The following is a 17,086-nucleotide window of genomic DNA, read 5'->3' as shown; positions in this document are numbered from 1 at the left end:
CTGATCAGCTGTAGCCGCAGCCTGTCACGTGCAGGCTGCCGGATGGCCAAACGCCGGTCTAGTGGGGGAGTTTTAACAGACTCTGATAGCAAGGATGGAAGCCAGCCGTGGTGGCTGTGGAGGGGCAGGCATAGTCCCAGTGCCAAGGGCGGTGCCCTGCACTTAATGGCCATTCAGTGCGTATTTTTGGAAGGAGTGAATGGTTCCCTGGTCCTTCTCAACCGTGAGTGCCCCAAAGCCCAGGGTGCTGTCATGGCGGGCGGGACCTTAGGCCTGGTATGTGTGCGGTGGTTGGACTGGGGTATAAGAGGGGTGGTGGCAGCTGAGGTCTGGTAGCTTGGGGAGGGGGCTGCAGCAGGAAAGAACCACAGGAGCTGCTCTTACTTAGCAGCCCAGGGGCACTCCCGACGGCTGTCACTGACTTGGGGCTTTATCAATGCCAGTGTTGCAGAAGAGAAAAATGAAGGATTGACTGTCTCATGTGGTCTCATTGTTCTTTGTAAGCCTCCCTTTTGGAACTCCCAAGTCTGTGTGGGCTCTGGGGTACTCATGTGCCCCCAGGACCAGGACAGGAAGCTTTGGCCACGAGCCTAGCAGCTCCCTATGCCTAGTTCTTGCTGGGGGTGGAGGGAGTATTCTCTTGCCCTCTCCAAACCAATTTGATATCTTCCCACATACCCTTCTCCCCCCCCCCCCCCCCAGAGGTCTCTTCCAAAGCAGGGTGCTGGGGCCCTGGCACTGACAGGAGAACCCAGGGCTCCAGTCTGGGCCTGTGGCCTTGGATGGCGTCCTCCATAGGAGGGGAGGGAATTGCAGAGAGAGCGGGGTGTTGTGGGTACTTAGGGTTGGATAGCTGGGAGGTGGGAGGGAAAAGGGGGGACCGTAGCATTCTCTAAGAGGAGGAACCGTGTCCGCCTGCCTCCCAGGAGCCCACCGGCTTCTCTTCACTCAGGGAAGTGCTGCCTTCCCCAGGAGCTTCTCGGTCACTGCGTTCTCGGATTCTGTTGAGTTCCGTTCATGTGGCAGGGGTCTCATTGTTGCAGCATCACAGAAAGACCTGGGGAGGTGATCCCGCTTGCCTGGGGAACACAGCGCCAGGAATGCTTAGCGCTCAGCCGGGCCGCCCACTCCTGGGCCAGGTCTTGCTTGCATCATAAACCCTGCTGTGTGATCTCTCCCACTGGGCAAGCTGTGCCCGCTGGTTGCTGCCCATGTGAGACTGAGGCTGTCAGTCCAGCGGGGGTTTTCTAGGCTCTCGGTGCTCTCCTACCTTCCCAGAATGCCTGTCCCCTCCTGCAACTCCTTTCCCAGCCTGCCCTGCTCAGGGAGGCCAAGCGCCCTGGATCTCGGCAAAACCTACTTTACCCATGGGTCATTTGCTTCTTCCACTTTGCCACTTAGCAAATCCTGAGACCCACTCAAGCAAGCCCGCCTCCTCCAGGCAGGCATCCCAGAGTACCACTCCTGCATTGGAAAGCTGCTGCCTGCAAGGATGAGCCTGCCAGAGCCTGGAGCCCCGTGGGATCAGGTGCGTGAGGGGCAGTGCCGGCAGCCACTGAAGATCTCAGGCAGGGGGCACTTTCTGTGCGATTGAAGGTGTCCTCATCCACCAACGGCCTCTGTTTAATGATCAAGCCAATCCAACAGCTATGTTGGTAGGACGTGGGATTAATGAGGCCTAATCGCGGCTTTCTTCCTTGTGCAAATTAGGAGAAGGCTTGTTCACTAACCCAAGGTGACTGATCCTCACAGATGGGTGCTTTGGGTCACGGGGTCAGGGCCACGTCCATGAGAGTGAAGAATTACTGAGATGTATGCCCCATTGGCCAGGTCAGGGGATGGCACACATCGATTCACTAACAAGCCTACTGTGCGCCAGGCACTTGGGCCGCCATGACAAAGGACCACAGACTGGGGTAAGCAGTCTTAAGCAACAGGTGTTTACTTCTCACAGTCTGGAGGCTGGGAGTCCAAGATGAAGGTGCTGGCAGATTCGGTTCCTGGTGAGGGCCCACTTCCTGGCTTGCAGATGGCCACCTTCTTCCTGTGTCCTCACATGGCAGGGGGAGGGGGGGAGAGTGCCCTCTGATATCTCTTAAGGACACTAATCTCATCAAGGAAGATCCCAGTCTTATAACCTCATCGAAACCTCATTGCCCCCCAAAGGACCCAGCTCTGAATGCCATCACATGGGGGGGGGAGGGTCAGGGCTTCAATATATGAATTTGGAGGGGGACAGAATTCAGCCAGTAGCAGCCACGGTCCCTATCCTTGAGGGGTTCCCGCACCTTCGTGGGAAATCACTAATACACACATAGCTCAGAAAGGTCTGTCCAGTCAGCTCTTGACTAAATTGTCCCAGCCCCAGCTCCCTGACTAAAGCTTGTTCACTATGTCATTTAGCCTCACTGTGAAGTCAGTGACTGTGGCAGGGCAGTGGTACAGGGAAGGGGGGATGCTGCGGCGGGATTGGCCCACCAGGTCATGTCACAAACCAAGGGCAGGTCCCAGGCCTCCTGTTAGCCAAGCCCCTTCCACTGCCACGATCACTGGCTTCTCCAAGGGTGGCCTGGCATTGTCGACTTCAATTTTTTCCCCCCTTCATTGTAAAATACTAAAACTAGGCCAGGGAATACTTAGGAAGAGCATGTCATAAAATCAGACGAGAAGGTCAGATCTGTCTTAGTGGTTTACAATCCCAAATACTCGAGAGCATGCTGAGATAAAAGGGTTTCTCAGGTGAACAGGAAACGACCATAAGCAGATCAAGATTGTAAAGGACTTTGGTCCACCTCCAGGTAAGTGCAGGTCCGTGGTGAGGACCCACAGCCAAGCTTCGAACGGGCCAGATGAGCTTGGGGGAGCTGGGGTTCTCGGAACCGCCTGTGTCATCCCTGTGTTCCTCTGTGAGAAGCAGGCTGGGAGCTAAGAAAAATGACCTAGGAACTGGGAAAATGGTGGTTCTTTGGCAAGCAACCCGAGCTTCGAGTCGGCCAGCAAGCTGGCAGCCTCCTCAGGAGGACTGGGCTTCCTGCTTGCCCAGCCCCAGCCCCAGCCCCGGGGAGCTGCCAGAGGGAGAAGAGGCTGGGAGGCCAGTGGGCAGGTGCACGGACAGGGAGAGAGCGGGACCAGCAGGCACTTGGCGGACAGCACCTGGGGGATGCTTCTGAGACCTTTTCCTTTTATTCTTTAAGTACTTTGGTTTAAAAAAATATATATATATCGACCTTTTGGCAAGAGGAGAAGTGTTGGGGCTGGAAATAGTATGTTCTCACAGGTCACTGCTTCTACTGGATCATGGCAGAGAAGAGAGAAAAATGAACAACATCCTGTAGGTTGTCCCTTGGGTTAAAAAGAGAGTGGTGTCTCCTAGGTTGCTCAGATCTGGAGGGGGCGGTGCCCCAGACAGGCACTGTCCAGGTAGAACTTTCTGGGATGAAAATATTCTATAACTGTGCCGTCCAATCCCATAGTCACCAGCCACATGTGGCTACTAAGTACTTAAAATGTGGCGTGTGAGGCTGAGGAACTGAATTTAAAATTTAATTTTAATTAATTAAGCCACGTGTGGCTGTTGGACAGTATAACTCTAGGAATAACGCCCCTATTAAGAAGTAGGAATGTTGGGTCTCTCCCTGTCACCACCCAAATCTAGAAAGAGCTTGCTTTTGTTGTTGGGAGCCGTGGATAGAGTCGGAGAGCTCTGGGGCTGAATCCTGGCTTTACTGTGTAGGCTGCAGGACCCCGTGCAAGGAACCCATGCAATGCTTGTGGTGTAGCGCCTGGCACACAGCAAGCGCTCAATGAATAGCCGTTACCACCGTTATTTTAACAAGCCCTGTGTGTGGCTACGTGCACAGTGTTTGTACAAGTGCCAAGTTTACTATGGAAAGAGAAGAACAGGGTTTTCCCCAAACAGAGCTCCATCCCATAAGGAGGGAGTCTCCACCTGTGTGAAGGAGGCCAGCTGTAAGTTTAAGGGCTTGGCTGAAGTGATCCTAGGTCCCATCTTGGGCTTTAATGTCAAGGAAAGAGAACTTCGGAGCCGATGAGATCTTGCACCCACAGCCCCACGTCTCCAGCCAGGTGCCGGCAGGGTCTCGCGGCCGGGGTCGTGGCTGTGCCTGCAAAACCTCATTCCTTACATCGCATGGGCATGCTGACTGGCTGCAGGGCCACCGTCCCTCCACGGCTAGCAGCTATGTCTTCCGGACGTGCATTCATTCATTCTTTCCGCAGAGATTGGCTGAGGGGCAATTAGATGCCGGGCACCTGGGATCCAGAGATGCCGGAAACACAGCCCCTGCCCTTTGAAGCTCACAACCTGGTGGGAGAACAAAGGTGTGGTAAATCCCAACTTGAAGTCAGCACAAGATGCTTGAAAGGGGATGCGAAGTGAGAAGTGATAGTTGTCCTTTTTGGGGAGATGGGAGGAGCGAGTGGGGAGGGGGGAGTGGTAGCCCCGCGGAGCAGGAAAGGCCTGGGGTTCAGCCCAAAGCAAGAGGAGCTGGAGGAAAACCGGGCTGGGATCTGCAGGGGCAGCGGTCTGGGGCTGGCCAGGGGAGCACACGGGGTGACTGTCCCTCTAGCACGGCCGCGGCGTGTGGGATGGATGCTGTGCAGGGCCCTGGGCAGGGCTCCGCTGGGCTGTCCACACCTCTGCCCACAAGGGGGCCATGCGCCTGCTCTCTGGGATGCTTTGGCTGTGAGCAACCTAGGCCTTTGTTAGAGTCCAACGTCCAGCTGTCACACGAGCCTTGTGGTGTGGTGGTGACTGCCATGCCTGCCCCGGGCCCTGCCTGTATGAAGAAGCATGGCTTTGTTTGCAGAAAGTCTCACCATCTCCATTCTGGGGTGTTCACCACAGCACATGGGAACCGTGGGGGGAGATGCGTGTGTGTGTGGGGGGGGTGCATGTGTACGAAACTAGAGAGATGAAGTGACTCAGCAGAACTCATTCATGGGCAGAGCAGAGAACAGAGGCCTCCGGGAACCCCGGGTCCTCGGCATCGCCCACCAAGACGGGGTGGGTCTTAGGGGGTGTCACCTCCCTCCCACGCCCGTCCCCCAGCTGTGTGCCTTGCCTCTTCGGCACAGCTTACTTAGAAAATGCTGCTAAAAATATGGGTGACATCCTCGGGTACGTTGTTGGTTTTGCTTCTGAAAAACCTGGTTGTTGACTAGGTGTCCCCATTTGTGCTGTTGCTCTGTCAGCTGACAGCCTCTGCCACCGGAGCTGGACAGCTGGCAGGTGTGGCTGTTGGGAGAACAAAGTTCCAGCACCAGGGCCGGGGGTGGGGGCGGGTCATCAGCGGTTAGGGGGGCCTTTTGGCAATGTCATGGGGACATCTGTCCTGGTGAATTCATTTCTTGTGGCTTCCCAGGATTCCCTCCCTGGTGCCTCTATTTTAAATGCCAATCTCCTTGGCATGTCTGGCTCGGGAAGCCCCACTTAGCTCTGTGGGAGCAGCATGGTTGGGGTGGCGTGGGGAGTGGGTCCTGCAGGGGCTGAGAGGGCCAGAGGTGGACCCGCTGGGATGGACTTGTCCTCAGAGCGAGATGTGATAGCGGCCAGGGCTGATCTTCAGGTCTGCTGTTGAGAATAAGGGGTGGAGTGTATTTCCAGGTGGACCCCACCTGGAACTGTGCAGTTCCCAGGAAGGTACACTGAACACCTGTGGGTGACCGGGCCTGCCTCATGGGGCCGGGAGGCCTGCGTCTGCCAGAGCCCCTCCTCAGGGATGGCGCCACCCCAGCAGCCACAGCCACCATCTGTTGTAAGGAGCTCCGCCTGGGCCGCCACCTGGCAGCTACCAGGGGCCACAGAGAAAAGGGCTACTCGATATTCCTCCAGCACTTACAGTTTAAAAAAAAAATCACTTTCCCTTCTGGTCTCGGTTTCTTCATAGAAGTATTAATTCGGGGGCACTTTTTTACCCTGGACAAGATGATTTCCAGTCATAACCATTGCACCCTGTTTCTGTTTGGGGTTCTAGGTACCAGAGTGGTGCTGGGGAGAGTTGGGGGGTGGGGGCTGCCTTCCCATCTGGCCTCTGCGGGTCTGTGGGGAAGCTGCTCCGTGTTTCAATTTTATTTTATTTTCCCATCTATAAAAGAGGATAATGATACCTGTACAACCTAGATGGCACACGGTTATTGGAAGGCTCCCACGAGATAATATATGAGAAAAGCTTTGTAAAGAGACAAGTAATGTGTAGGTAAGGGGTATTATTATTGAGGGTGGTTGAAAGCTGGAATTAGCCCAGCCCTGTCCACTGGGGTGTTCTAGGTGTTCTAGGGGGCTCTTTTATGGGATATCTTGTATGGGGTATCTTTGGCTTGACCAGAATGTGTCCAGTTCGGAGGAGGTGGGGAAGTTGGGGGTGTCACTTCTTCCAGGTCCCCTGCCGTCCTGGGGGCAGAAACCGGGCCAGAGGGTTGTGGGGAGGCTTTGGCCACACAGTTAGTTCGGGCCGCTGATTCTGCCCCTTCCACGGCTGTCTCCCACCCTAGACACCCCGCTCAGAGAGGCTCCCTGGCAGGGGCTCCCGCCTCACCCCCTGCTCTCCCTCGCAAGGAAAGGCCCCCACACCCCGCTTCCTGGGCTCTGGGGGCAGTCCGTGGGCCTGGCCAGGGTAGCGCGGCTTTAGGACGAGGGAGGTGAGGACGAGGCTCTCACTGCCGGCTTGGGGCTCGGACCATCCTGAAATGGGAATGGCTGAGGCCGGGGGCCGGGGAGCTTGGGGCGTCCCGCCCGGCGGGGCGTTCTGCTTGCGAAGCGGCTCCCGCCGGGTTCCCTCTCCTGCCTCCTGCCCGGGCGGGCGCAGCGCTCGCAGCCCTCCTTCCTCCGTCAGCCAGGTCGTTGGCGAGTTAGACCTCCCAGCCTCACGGGGCTGCTGTGCGGCTGCGGCGACGCCGGCGACTGCGGCGCTGCGGAGGAGACGGAGGGGCTCGGGAGGCGGCGCCATGTGAGTCCCGGGCCGCCGGGGCTGGGGCCGCGGCGGGAGATTACCGTATTTATCGAGGCCGGGGCCGGACCCTTGGGGGCGGGTCACTGCGGGCGCGCTACCGTATTTGCCGGGAACCGCGCAGACCCTTTTCCCGGAGCTGGGAGCGCCGCGACTTAATTACGTATTTATCCAGGGTTGCGTGGTCCTCCCGGGGGTGCTGCGGGAGCTGGGGGTGGGTTGCATCCGTGCCCCGAGGGAGCCGGGGCTTGCAGCGGGGCGGGGTGGGTTGAGGCAGCAGGGTGGGAGGCCTACGTGTTTTCGTGGGGGCGAGGTTGCGGCGCAGAGTTTACCGTGTTTCTCTGGGGTCGCTCGGGCCACGGGAGTTTGCACGGTTGTGTGCGGAGGTCGGGTGGGTGGGGTCAGCTGTTTTGATTCATGCAGCTATTTCATAAAAACAGCGGTGCGGGAGGCTGGCCGTCTTTATGGGGGCGAGGGAGAAGGGGCGCGGGAGTCGCTGCGGGAGAGTTACCGTATTTGCGCTGGGCAGCGCAGACTCTAGAGGAAAGAGCCACTGCCGGAGACCGGAGGAACAGGGGCGCAGCCTGGGCTGTGAGTGCGGGAGGGGATGGAGGAACTTGGGGGAGAAGAGGGGGCCGTTGCTTTAGACCTTTCTCCGTAGTTGGGGGGCCCTAGTCAGGGATATAGCTGGGGAGAGTGGGGAGGCTGCCTGGAGACAAGGCCAGGCTGAGATTGGCCGAGGGGACCATGACGGTCTGTCTTTGCAAATGTCAGTGCCGCTGGCTGGGGAAAGCCTCGTGGGTGGGTCTACTGCAAGTAGTACTTGTCTCCTTCGCCAGGGTGGGTGTGTGTTCCACCCTGGCCTGAGGGGCGGGGGAGACAAAAGGGGTATCTCGGAGCTCCCACTCTGCAGATAGGTGGACTGAGGTTGTAGTAAGCAGTGCGATCTGCGAGTGTGAAGGCCTGCGTGGAGGTCTAGGTCCCTGATGGGGGTGGAGGACTGCAGGGGGGTGCCCGCTCAGCCTCCTCTGGAGCAGGCCCCAGGGCTCTGCAGGGGCCCTAGGTTTGTTGGGGGGCATGCAGGTGGTGGCGGCAGACAGGGCCCTCCAGGAGCAGGGGTGCTTTGGGTGTCTCTAACCCCGTGGTGGTCGGGACAGTCGTGGTGGTCGTGTGTGTGTGTGTGTGTGTGTGTGTGTGTGTGTGTGTGTTTTGAGGGGAGTTCAGTTGATGAGCAGCTGGTATATTGAGAAGAGCTTTTGCCAGTGAGTCAGGAAACTTAGGGCCTAGCCCTGGCTCACCTTGTGTGACCTTGGGTGAGTAAGCTGACCTCAGTTACCCCATCTATAAAGCGGGGCTCAGGAAGGTCTGCTCCTTCCCCCGGGTTGCTGTGAGCACAGTGGGTAACGATTTAAGAGGAATAAGAGGAACGCAGTGCCCTGGGGAAGAGGACCCTCTGGAACCAGCATGAAAGGGGTGGAGCTGAACCTGGGGGTGTTTGTCGAGCGTGGAGCCAGACTTCCATATCTTGGGGATGCCAAGAGGAATCAGGCTGAGACCAGCTCCTGGGAGCTCACCTCCCCCTCTTTCAGGGATCTGCAAGCCTTTTACAGGCATGCCTCATTCTGATAAACACAGAGCTGCTGCCCTTAATGTTTGATTGAGATGACTCTCAAGTTTACAGGGTTTTCGTGTTGTTTCTTCTTTCAAGCTTTTCAAAAATATCTTTGAACCACCGGTGACCCCACCCTTCCCTCCAGATTGGGTCTGCACCCCCCTCCTTGAGATTCTAGAATGTTGGAGAGAGAAGACCTATCCAGGGGCAGGCTAACTTACAATACTAGAAGCCCCTGAATCTCACCTATGGTCATTTATCCAATGCTTGGAATGGCAGGCACAGTGCTTGGCACTGGGGATAAAAGAAGGAGACAGCTCTGTCCTTAAGGCATGCGCAGGGCTGGGAGACCGAGGTGGCCGTGACTGGCCTGGATGCAGTGTGATGACGGAGGGTTACAGGGTGGGCCATAGGGCCCCGGAGGGGCTGGAGGGATCAGGGAAGGCCGTGGGAGCAGGCGGCACTTGAGAAAGGCCTGAAGGAGGGGCGGGCTGTGATTAAGGTGTAGAGGAGAGAGAAGGGCATTCCAGCAGGGAAACATTGGCTCGACCAAGACTGTGGAGGGGCAGATGCTGAAGTTGTGGGGAGCCAGTGCAGTGTCCTCCCTGAGCTTGGGGGCCGGCTGGTCCTTAGATGCCCCCCACCTCCCTTCTGACTCCTCTCTCTGCTTCTGCCTCTCCAGGGGCTGGTGACTGCAGCTGGAAGTGCCCATGACAGAGCTGGCGTCGTCGGGGGGCGGGTCCCCTGCGGGGGACGGGGAGGAGGGCCTGGGGGACGAGCGAGGCCTGGTCATCCACCACCCCGCCGAGGAGCAGCCACACCGCTGCCCACTGTGCGGCCAGACCTTCTCGCAGCAGCCCAGCCTGGTGCGGCACCAGAAGGCGCACGCGGGCGCGGGCCGCGCAGCCGCCTTCGTGTGCCCCGAGTGCGGCAAGGCCTTCAGCGTCAAGCACAACCTCGAGGTGCACCAGCGCACGCACACCGGCGAGCGGCCCTTCCCGTGCCCGGAGTGCGGCCGCTGCTTCAGCCTCAAGCAGAACCTGCTCACGCACCAGCGCATCCACAGCGGCGAGAAGCCGCACCAGTGCGCGCAGTGTGGCCGCTGCTTCCGCGAGCCGCGCTTCCTGCTCAACCACCAGCGCACCCACGCGCGCATGCCCGCACCGCACCCGCGTCGCCCCGGCGTGTTCGGGGAGCGGCGGCCCTACTTCTGCGCCCGCTGCGGCAAGAGCTTCGCGCGCGAGGGCTCGCTCAAGACCCACCAGCGCAGCCACGGCCACGGGCCCGAGGGCCAGGCGGCCCATTTAGGCCGCGTGCTATGATGAGCCCCAGGCCTGCCGCCACCTCTCTCCTGGGCCAGGGCCGCTGGGGCCGTGACTCCTGGAGATGGCGCTGGGCTGAGGCCCCCTGTCTGGATGCAATCCCTGGAGACGGGGAGGGCTGGCTTGGGGTCTTGAAGGAATGGGCCGCTGCCGGGCTTGGGACGCCTCCTTCCGTGTCTGCGCCACCCTCTGGCTGGCCGCCCACAGCTGCTTTGGGGCCCTGCGTTGGTTTTCCTCCTCAGGCTCACCCGGCCTAGAGTAGGTGAGACCCAAGGGCCACCCGGAGCCCCTCTCAGGCCTGGGCAGGGGTTGGGGGGACAGGCAGGGAAGGTGGGGTGCACTGGGCTCTGGGTCTATGACTAGCTTCCTACTAGATCTTCATTCCCAGAATGTCAGAGTTGAAAGCCACCTGGAGAGGGCCACTCTCCACAATGCCCAGGCCACCCTCAGCCCCCAAGGTGTCCTGGCTCCAACACTTACTATCTGGTGTACTTGAGAAGTCATTTCACTTTGTGACTCAGTTTGTTCATCTGTAAGTTGCATTTAACAAGGGACTTCTTCCTGGGATATTGTGAGGATTGTGGTTTAACATTACCAGATAAAAGAGGGTGACCTCACTGGTCCGAAAACATCTATTGGGCACCCCGGTGTGTCATGCACGATGCTGTGCTCTTGGGAGGAGGTACAGACATAAAGCTTTAAGGGGTGACACTTGGTGCTCACACAGGGTATGCAGAGCATCCTAAGGGACAGCCTATCGGGTGGTCCGGGAGGTTGGGGGAGGGGATTGGTGTCACCCAAGGCAGTCTGATGGCTTGAACTGGGTTCTGGGGATGAATAGAGGTGCTCTAGGGAGAGCAAAGGTCGAGAGTCTCTGAGGCAGGGATCAGATGGAGGAGGCTGATGTTTGCCCTCCAAGGGACTTTGTGGTGGGGGAGAGAGGACACCAAGATGTTTAATGAGGAGAGCACGGTGATCTCAGGCATGCAGCTCAAGGAGAGATGGAAGCACTGTGAGGACAGGTCAAAGTGCGATGAGCAGGAGCCTTGAGAGTTGTGGGGTCATCTGGGCAAGAGAAAATGGGGCCCCTAGCCAAGAGGCTTGACCAAGGGGAGAGTCGGGCCTGTACCCTAGGCCCCTGATTCCAAGTTGGTGCTCCAAAGCACAGGCTTTTTCACCATTTAGCAGATGAGGAAACTGAGGCTCACCCAAGCTTGCTCCAAATCTCACTTAGTACGTAGTGGTAGGGCAGGGCAAGCCTGGTTCCCAAGACTCTTCATCTCTACCGTTGTGCCTTTGAGGGCGGCTCTTACTGGTGGGACATGGGGTGTCAAGGATGTGGGGATGTGAGTGGAGACCAGGTGCCAGGATCCTGGGCAGGGGTGCCCCTGGGTGGTGTGGGGGCTTGGGGGGCCATGGCATCCACAGTAGTGGGTTGGGAGGAAGGGAGCTGGGGGCTTGGAGGGGACCTGCACTCACAGAGCTCTTGCTCTCTGCCCAGCCTGTGCCACCACCTTGCTAGGTGCTGGAGACCTGTCCCCGCCCTCTGCCCTTCCTTAGAGCTTCGTGTCTCCTTGGGGTCAATGGCCCTCTGCTTGCCACTAGGTGGCTGCTGCAATGTGGCCGCTGCTACGTGGACGAGTACTTAGTGGCAGAGATGAAGAGATTAACCCGGGACCTGGGACATCTGGAGCTCGAATGCCCTGAACTCAAGTTGTCTCAGTGGTAAATGGGATTGATAATCCTGGAGTGCTTGGTAGGGGGCTAAGAGGACTGGCTCAAAGCACCGGACAAGTGCAGGGTGGCCCAGCTGACCGCTCCCGCCTACCCATGGGGGGTGGGGGTGGGAGGGGGCGAGGGGGCCTGGGCAGGGCCCATGTCTGAGCCCCAGACCTGACCCTGGTCTCTTTGTCTCCATGAACAGATGTGGAGTGGGCAGGCCCTCTGGGCACAGAGACAAGGAACTGGGCCCCATGGGGACCTGCCCACTGGCATGAGGACACGTCCCCTAAGAAGACCTACCTTGGGAGGTGCCCTGCAGAGGGGAACTGTGCAGCCTGGAATTGGAAGCGGGTTCTGTGCTCAGTGGAAAAACTCCCCAAACCCGGTGGGAGTCCCAGCTGGAGAAGCTTGTCCTGGCTGCCCGGCCACAGTCCACACTCCTGTGGCCGCAGGGACAGTACCTGTGTGGAGAGCCGGCTTCTCTGTGCCTGCCTGGCCCCCCAGAGACGGTGAGGAACTGGCCTACGAGAACACAGCAAGTCGGTGGCAGACCTGGCTCCAGAGGCAAAGCCTTGCCCCAGGTGTGACCCATACCTGCGGGCTCCACTCGCCGCTCAGAGCGGTGGTTCTTAATGCGTGGGGGGCATGAAGCCCTTTGAAAGTCTCACAAACACTAGGAAGCTTCTCCCCAGGAAAACACGCATACTCATGTAGACACAAGAACCTGCAAGCAAGCTCGGAGCTCCAGGACCTAACCCGCCATGCGCTCCTCACCTGACCAAGAGCCTGGGCCACCCTGCAAGTAGCATTTCTCCCTCCCCGGGCTGAACTTCCTTCCCTCGTTCAGGAATAAAGGATTCTGAGGAGGGGACCCTTCCAGTCACTCTCTTCTCCCGGGCCTAACAGTGCCCCAGGCTTCTGGAACCTTTCCTCCCTTCCGCAGACATTGCTGGAGGCTCCCTGGGCGGGGTTTCTCATCTCTGGTTTGGGGCTGCTTACTCTGGCTACCTGGCTGCTGGTTTTCCCCACGCAGCCTGGACTCCAGTTTCACTGTGGAGGTGGCCGGGAAGCTGGAATTTTCCTTGGATGTGGGGTGAGCAGGAGCTTGGGCCAAGTCTACCTGGGAGAGGGGTGCTGCTTCCAGCATCCAAGCCACGGCGGGGCTGTGTCCTGCCAGACAGGAGTTTAGCGCAGCTGGGCATGGTGTGGGGACGGCTGGGGAGGAAGCTCAAGCCTCGCTCCTGGGGCCTGCCAGTGTTGGCGTGGACAGTGGGAGCAAGCTGGCCTGGAGCTCACTGGCCTCCTTGGAATGAACCACTCAACCTGAAAAGGTGTGGCCAGTTAGGGCTGGGATGGGTTTCCGATGACAACCAGGCGTCACGATGCCGGTTCTATTTAGTGAGACCCTTGGCGGGTGGGGAGAGGACTCTTGCCATGGGATTCAGATCAAATCCCAGCAATGTGAGTTGTGGGGGGCACAGTGGAGTTGTTCAGGTGGGATGTCCCAGGGCCAAGCTGGGGTTTGGTTAGGGTTGTCGGGAGGCCTCCTGGGCTCCCAGCCCGGGACCTTGCTGGTCGCGTCTCCCATGCGGTTCGGTTTGGCACAGAGGTTCTCACGGGCCATCTGCCATATGCCTCATCCTGGAATGACACACCGCTCGGGGGGGGGGGGAGATCAGAGGAAGAGGAGGCAGTCTGAGCTCCAGAAGCTTCCACGTGCTCTGATCCTTGGCGCACCTGAAGGGAGCCTCGCAGATGCACCCCTTCTCCGCTGGTTGTCCTCTCATCTCCTCCCTTCCCTGTAACTTCACGGCCTGCATCCGCTGTTGCCTTCTCCATCTTCCCTGGAATTGCTCGGAAATGTGGCCCTCTGCCGCCCTGCTGAGCCCTCTCCTCTGCCAGGCCCTCCACCCCCGTCCTCCGAGCTGTCCCCGTGTCAACACGCCGTCTCACCCTCGGGTAGCACGTGCAGCCTTGCACTCCGGTTTTCTGTGCACGCGCGTGTGCATGTGTGTGTGAGTCTCCAGCTAGACTGTGAGCTCCCTGAGGGCAAGGGACGTGCCATGTCTTCTTGAACCCCAACAGGGTCCAGCACAGGGCTGGGCTCATAACACTCAGGAAATACTTGTCGACTGGCTGGTGGGCTGTGGGGTGACTGGTGGTGAGGAGAAGGGGAGGGCCCGTGAGTTCACACGCCGGTGCATTTCACTGGGGCGTGAATTGGCTCCCCTGGGGCAGGAATGGCCATGGGAGCCCTCAGGTCCCCCCATACTTGGGGCAGTGGGACAGGAGGGACCCCCCACATGGCTACGCAGGAGTGCGTGGGAACGGTGTCCGGGCTGGATGTTTCTGTCGGTCACTGAGACCTGCTGGGGCTGACCAAGTGGAATAAATGTTCTCTCGACATCAGCTGGTGTGAGCGGTGGTCATTTGGGGCTCAGCTGGGAGCAGGGGTGGCTTCTAGCTCTGCCGCGTTCCTAGCTCGAGGAGGCACATTCCACGGTTGCCCAAGGCTGTAGAGAGCAGAGCTCATGAGCCACAGCATGGCAGCGATGGTCTGGATGATGACTGCAGTCTGGATTTGGGTAATGGATTTTGGGGCCCCTTCAAGCAGCTTCAGCTGTTTGCTCGGCTGGGAGTGAGGCCGGGTCTGCTGAAAAGCTGCGTGGTGATCCCGGTCACCCCTGACACATGGCCGCTGAGCGTGCTCCTCCCAAAGGCCATCCGTGCTCCAGGCCCGCCACTGCCCCCCGGGGCACCGTGGCCCGCCACGTATCTCTCCGGAGCTTGGTCCCCTCGTCTGTGACTGCCGTGCTCCTCCTACCTGAGAGTTGTGAGGGCCGAGTTAGAATGTGCATAAACTCTGCCAAGCAGGACGCGGAGGCCGGGGTTTGCCGTCCCTGTCCTCGGGCTGAAGGGGGACCTGGCAGTGCACCCCTTGGTGTCAGAGCCCAGGAGTCTCCTGGAGCAGAACGTGCTGGAGGGCGCGGGGATGTCAGGTCTGCCACCGGGTAGCGGTGGATGAGTGATTTCCCTCCTGCGGTTGGTGAGGCGCTGGGCCTGGTCATGGCCAAGGCTCACCCCAGAACCTTGCTCCTGTGTCCTATTCTTTTTTTTCCTAAGATTTATTTATTTGAGAGAGAGACAAAGAGAGAGAGAGCAAGGGAAGGGGCAGAGGGAGAGAGAGAATCTCAAGCAGACTCCCTTCTGAGTGCAGAGCCTGACCTGGGGCTCCATCTCCAGACCCTGAGACCATGAGCTGAGCCGAAATCAAGAGTCAGGGGCGCCTGGTGGCTCAGTCGGTTAAGCGTCTGCCTTTGGCTCAGGTCATGATCCCGGGGTCCTGGGATGGAGCCCCTTGTGGGCTCCCTGCTCAGTGGGGAGCCTGCTTCTCCCTCTCCTCCACATTCATGCTCTCTCTTGCTACCTCTGTCTCTCTCTCTCTCAAATAAATAAATAAAATCTTAAAAAAAAAAAAAGAAAAAGGAATCAAGAGGCAGACACTCAACCGACTGAGCCACCCAGGTGCCCCTGTGTCCTCTTTCAATCAGATTTGGGGCCACATCGGTTGTTTCTATCAGCCAAGGAAGGTCCTGAGGGGCAGTAACTCAAGGAAGGGGACTTGGGAACCTGGGTCTGTTGGGGGAGAATCAGGCAGGACTCTTGTTCAACTGGAATTGACTAATGCCGAAATGGGGGAAGTGTGAGCTCATGCAGTGGTGCAGTGACTTGATGGTGACAGCGGGGACCCTAACCCGTCTTTGGCTCTGCCCTCCCTCTTGGGGGCTGCCTCCCCAGCTCGCACACGGGGCAGGAAGAAGCCCTCTGCCTGCTGAAGCTCGTTTCTCCCCTAAAGGTCTGAACCCATTGCAGGGCTGCCTGGGCGGCAGAGGGCAGCGATCTGAATGGCCAGGCCCTGGGCCCGCACTGTTGCCGAGGGGTCAGCCCCGCCTGGAGCCCATGGTCTGCAAGTGAGGGGGGACGACCAGAAGGAGAAGGCAGTGAGTGGGCTCCAGGAGGATGGACTGACGCTCTGGCTCCTGACCAGCGCCGCCAAGTCACCTGGGACCTTGTAAGTGCATGCTGGCTGCCCCGCTCCAGAATGTGGTCGGGAGCTGCGTGTCGGGGACACCCCCCGGGCAGCTGGGTGTGTAGGCTGTCTGCACCGTCTTCCCCTCCTCCCCGAGGTGGGCCTCTGGACTCAGACGTTCCGTCCACACTTCCGTCTAAAGGAGGAGATGGGGATGTGCATTCCTCTGAGGCAGGCTCGTGGGTGTGGAGACAGGATGCCACCTCCAGCGGGGTCCACGTCCCTGGCCGCCGCAGTGCCCACCCCATCCTGGGGATGTATGCCAGCAGCGCCTATCCTGACCTGGAGAGAAGGTCCCGGAGGGTGGCCAGTCCTGGGTGAGGAAGCAGGTGGCTCACAGAGCAGTTCCTCCCCCCACTGTGCACCCTCCGGGTCCACCTCTCCCCTCTGTCTGAGCCCCGTCTGTCCAAACATGGCCAGGTCTCAATGTCCTCCCTGTCATGATGCCCGAGTGAGAGGATGTCTGCCACGGCTGCTGCTGGTGCCACGCCAGATCCCCTGTCTGAGCTGTTGTGAGTGCTGGCTGCTAAGGGTTCACAGCTTGTCACCTGTGGGGCTGCCCCAGCCAACCCCCACTGAGGCTGACATGGGCAGGGGGGGCAGCTCTGAAGTGCAGCATGGCCTCAGAACTGCCCGGGGGATCAGAGGACACCAGTTTCCAGCCGAGACCCCATCCCTGGCTCTTTTCCCCACCCGATCTTACTTCCCACTCCCTTTCTCCAGAGAGCACTTTGCAATAGTACTTATTCACCTTGGACAGAATCCTTGTCTCAGGCTCTGCTTCTAGGGACTCCAGACTAAGGAAATGTCTTAAGGAATACAGGCTTAAAGCACTTTGCATGTGCAAGAGGTCATGACAAGTATCTTTTTTTTTTTTTTAAAGATTTTATTTATTTATTTGACAGAGATAGAGACAGCCAACGAGAGAGGGAACACAAGCAGGGGGAGTGGGAGAGGAAGAAGCAGGCTCATAGAGGAGGAGCCTGACGTGGGGCTCGATCCCATAACGCCGGGATCACGCCCTGAGCCGAAGGTAGACGCTTAACCGCTGTGCCACCCAGGCGCCCCATGACAAATATCTTTATTCGGTTCTGTGTGGGGCCGGTTACCCGTAGGCTTCTAGCGGAGAACTGCCAGTGGATGAACAGATTGGCGTGGCCATCTCTTCTGTGAGGGGCCAGGCCAGAGGCCCTAAGTGCTGGTGTGGCAGCTCCTCACCCACTGCTCTAGGGCCCCTCCCAGCTGCAGACAAGGCCTTAGAATCTAGACGAAGGGTCAAGGGTTGGGGTCTAGTATAGCTGTGTGGCTTTGGCCAAGATCCTTACCATTTTTTAAGTAGTTTCTCTCTCACTCTCTCTCTCTCTCTCTCTCT

The 17,086-nt window shown here is 58.7% G+C and overlaps 1 protein-coding gene across 1 annotated transcript in view; it reads left to right on the top strand.

Moving 5' to 3' along the window:
• Positions 1-9,902, top strand: part of ZNF775 (zinc finger protein 775) — a 28,459-nt gene extending 18,557 nt beyond the window's left edge. Inside the window, 3 exon segments of the mRNA XM_040644529.1 lie at positions 5,072-5,140; positions 6,875-6,968; positions 9,279-9,902. Coding sequence (XP_040500463.1) covers positions 5,072-5,140; positions 6,875-6,968; positions 9,279-9,902 — 787 coding nt within the window.
• Positions 9,903-17,086: the final 7,184 nt, after the last annotated feature.

The sequence above is a fragment of the Ursus maritimus genome, unplaced genomic scaffold, assembly GCF_017311325.1.
Source record: "Ursus maritimus isolate PB19 unplaced genomic scaffold, ASM1731132v1 scaffold_3, whole genome shotgun sequence".
Classification (NCBI taxonomy): Eukaryota; Metazoa; Chordata; class Mammalia; order Carnivora; family Ursidae; genus Ursus; species Ursus maritimus.
Note: the sequence above shows the minus strand (reverse complement) of the source record. Positions and strands in the feature narration are given on the sequence as shown.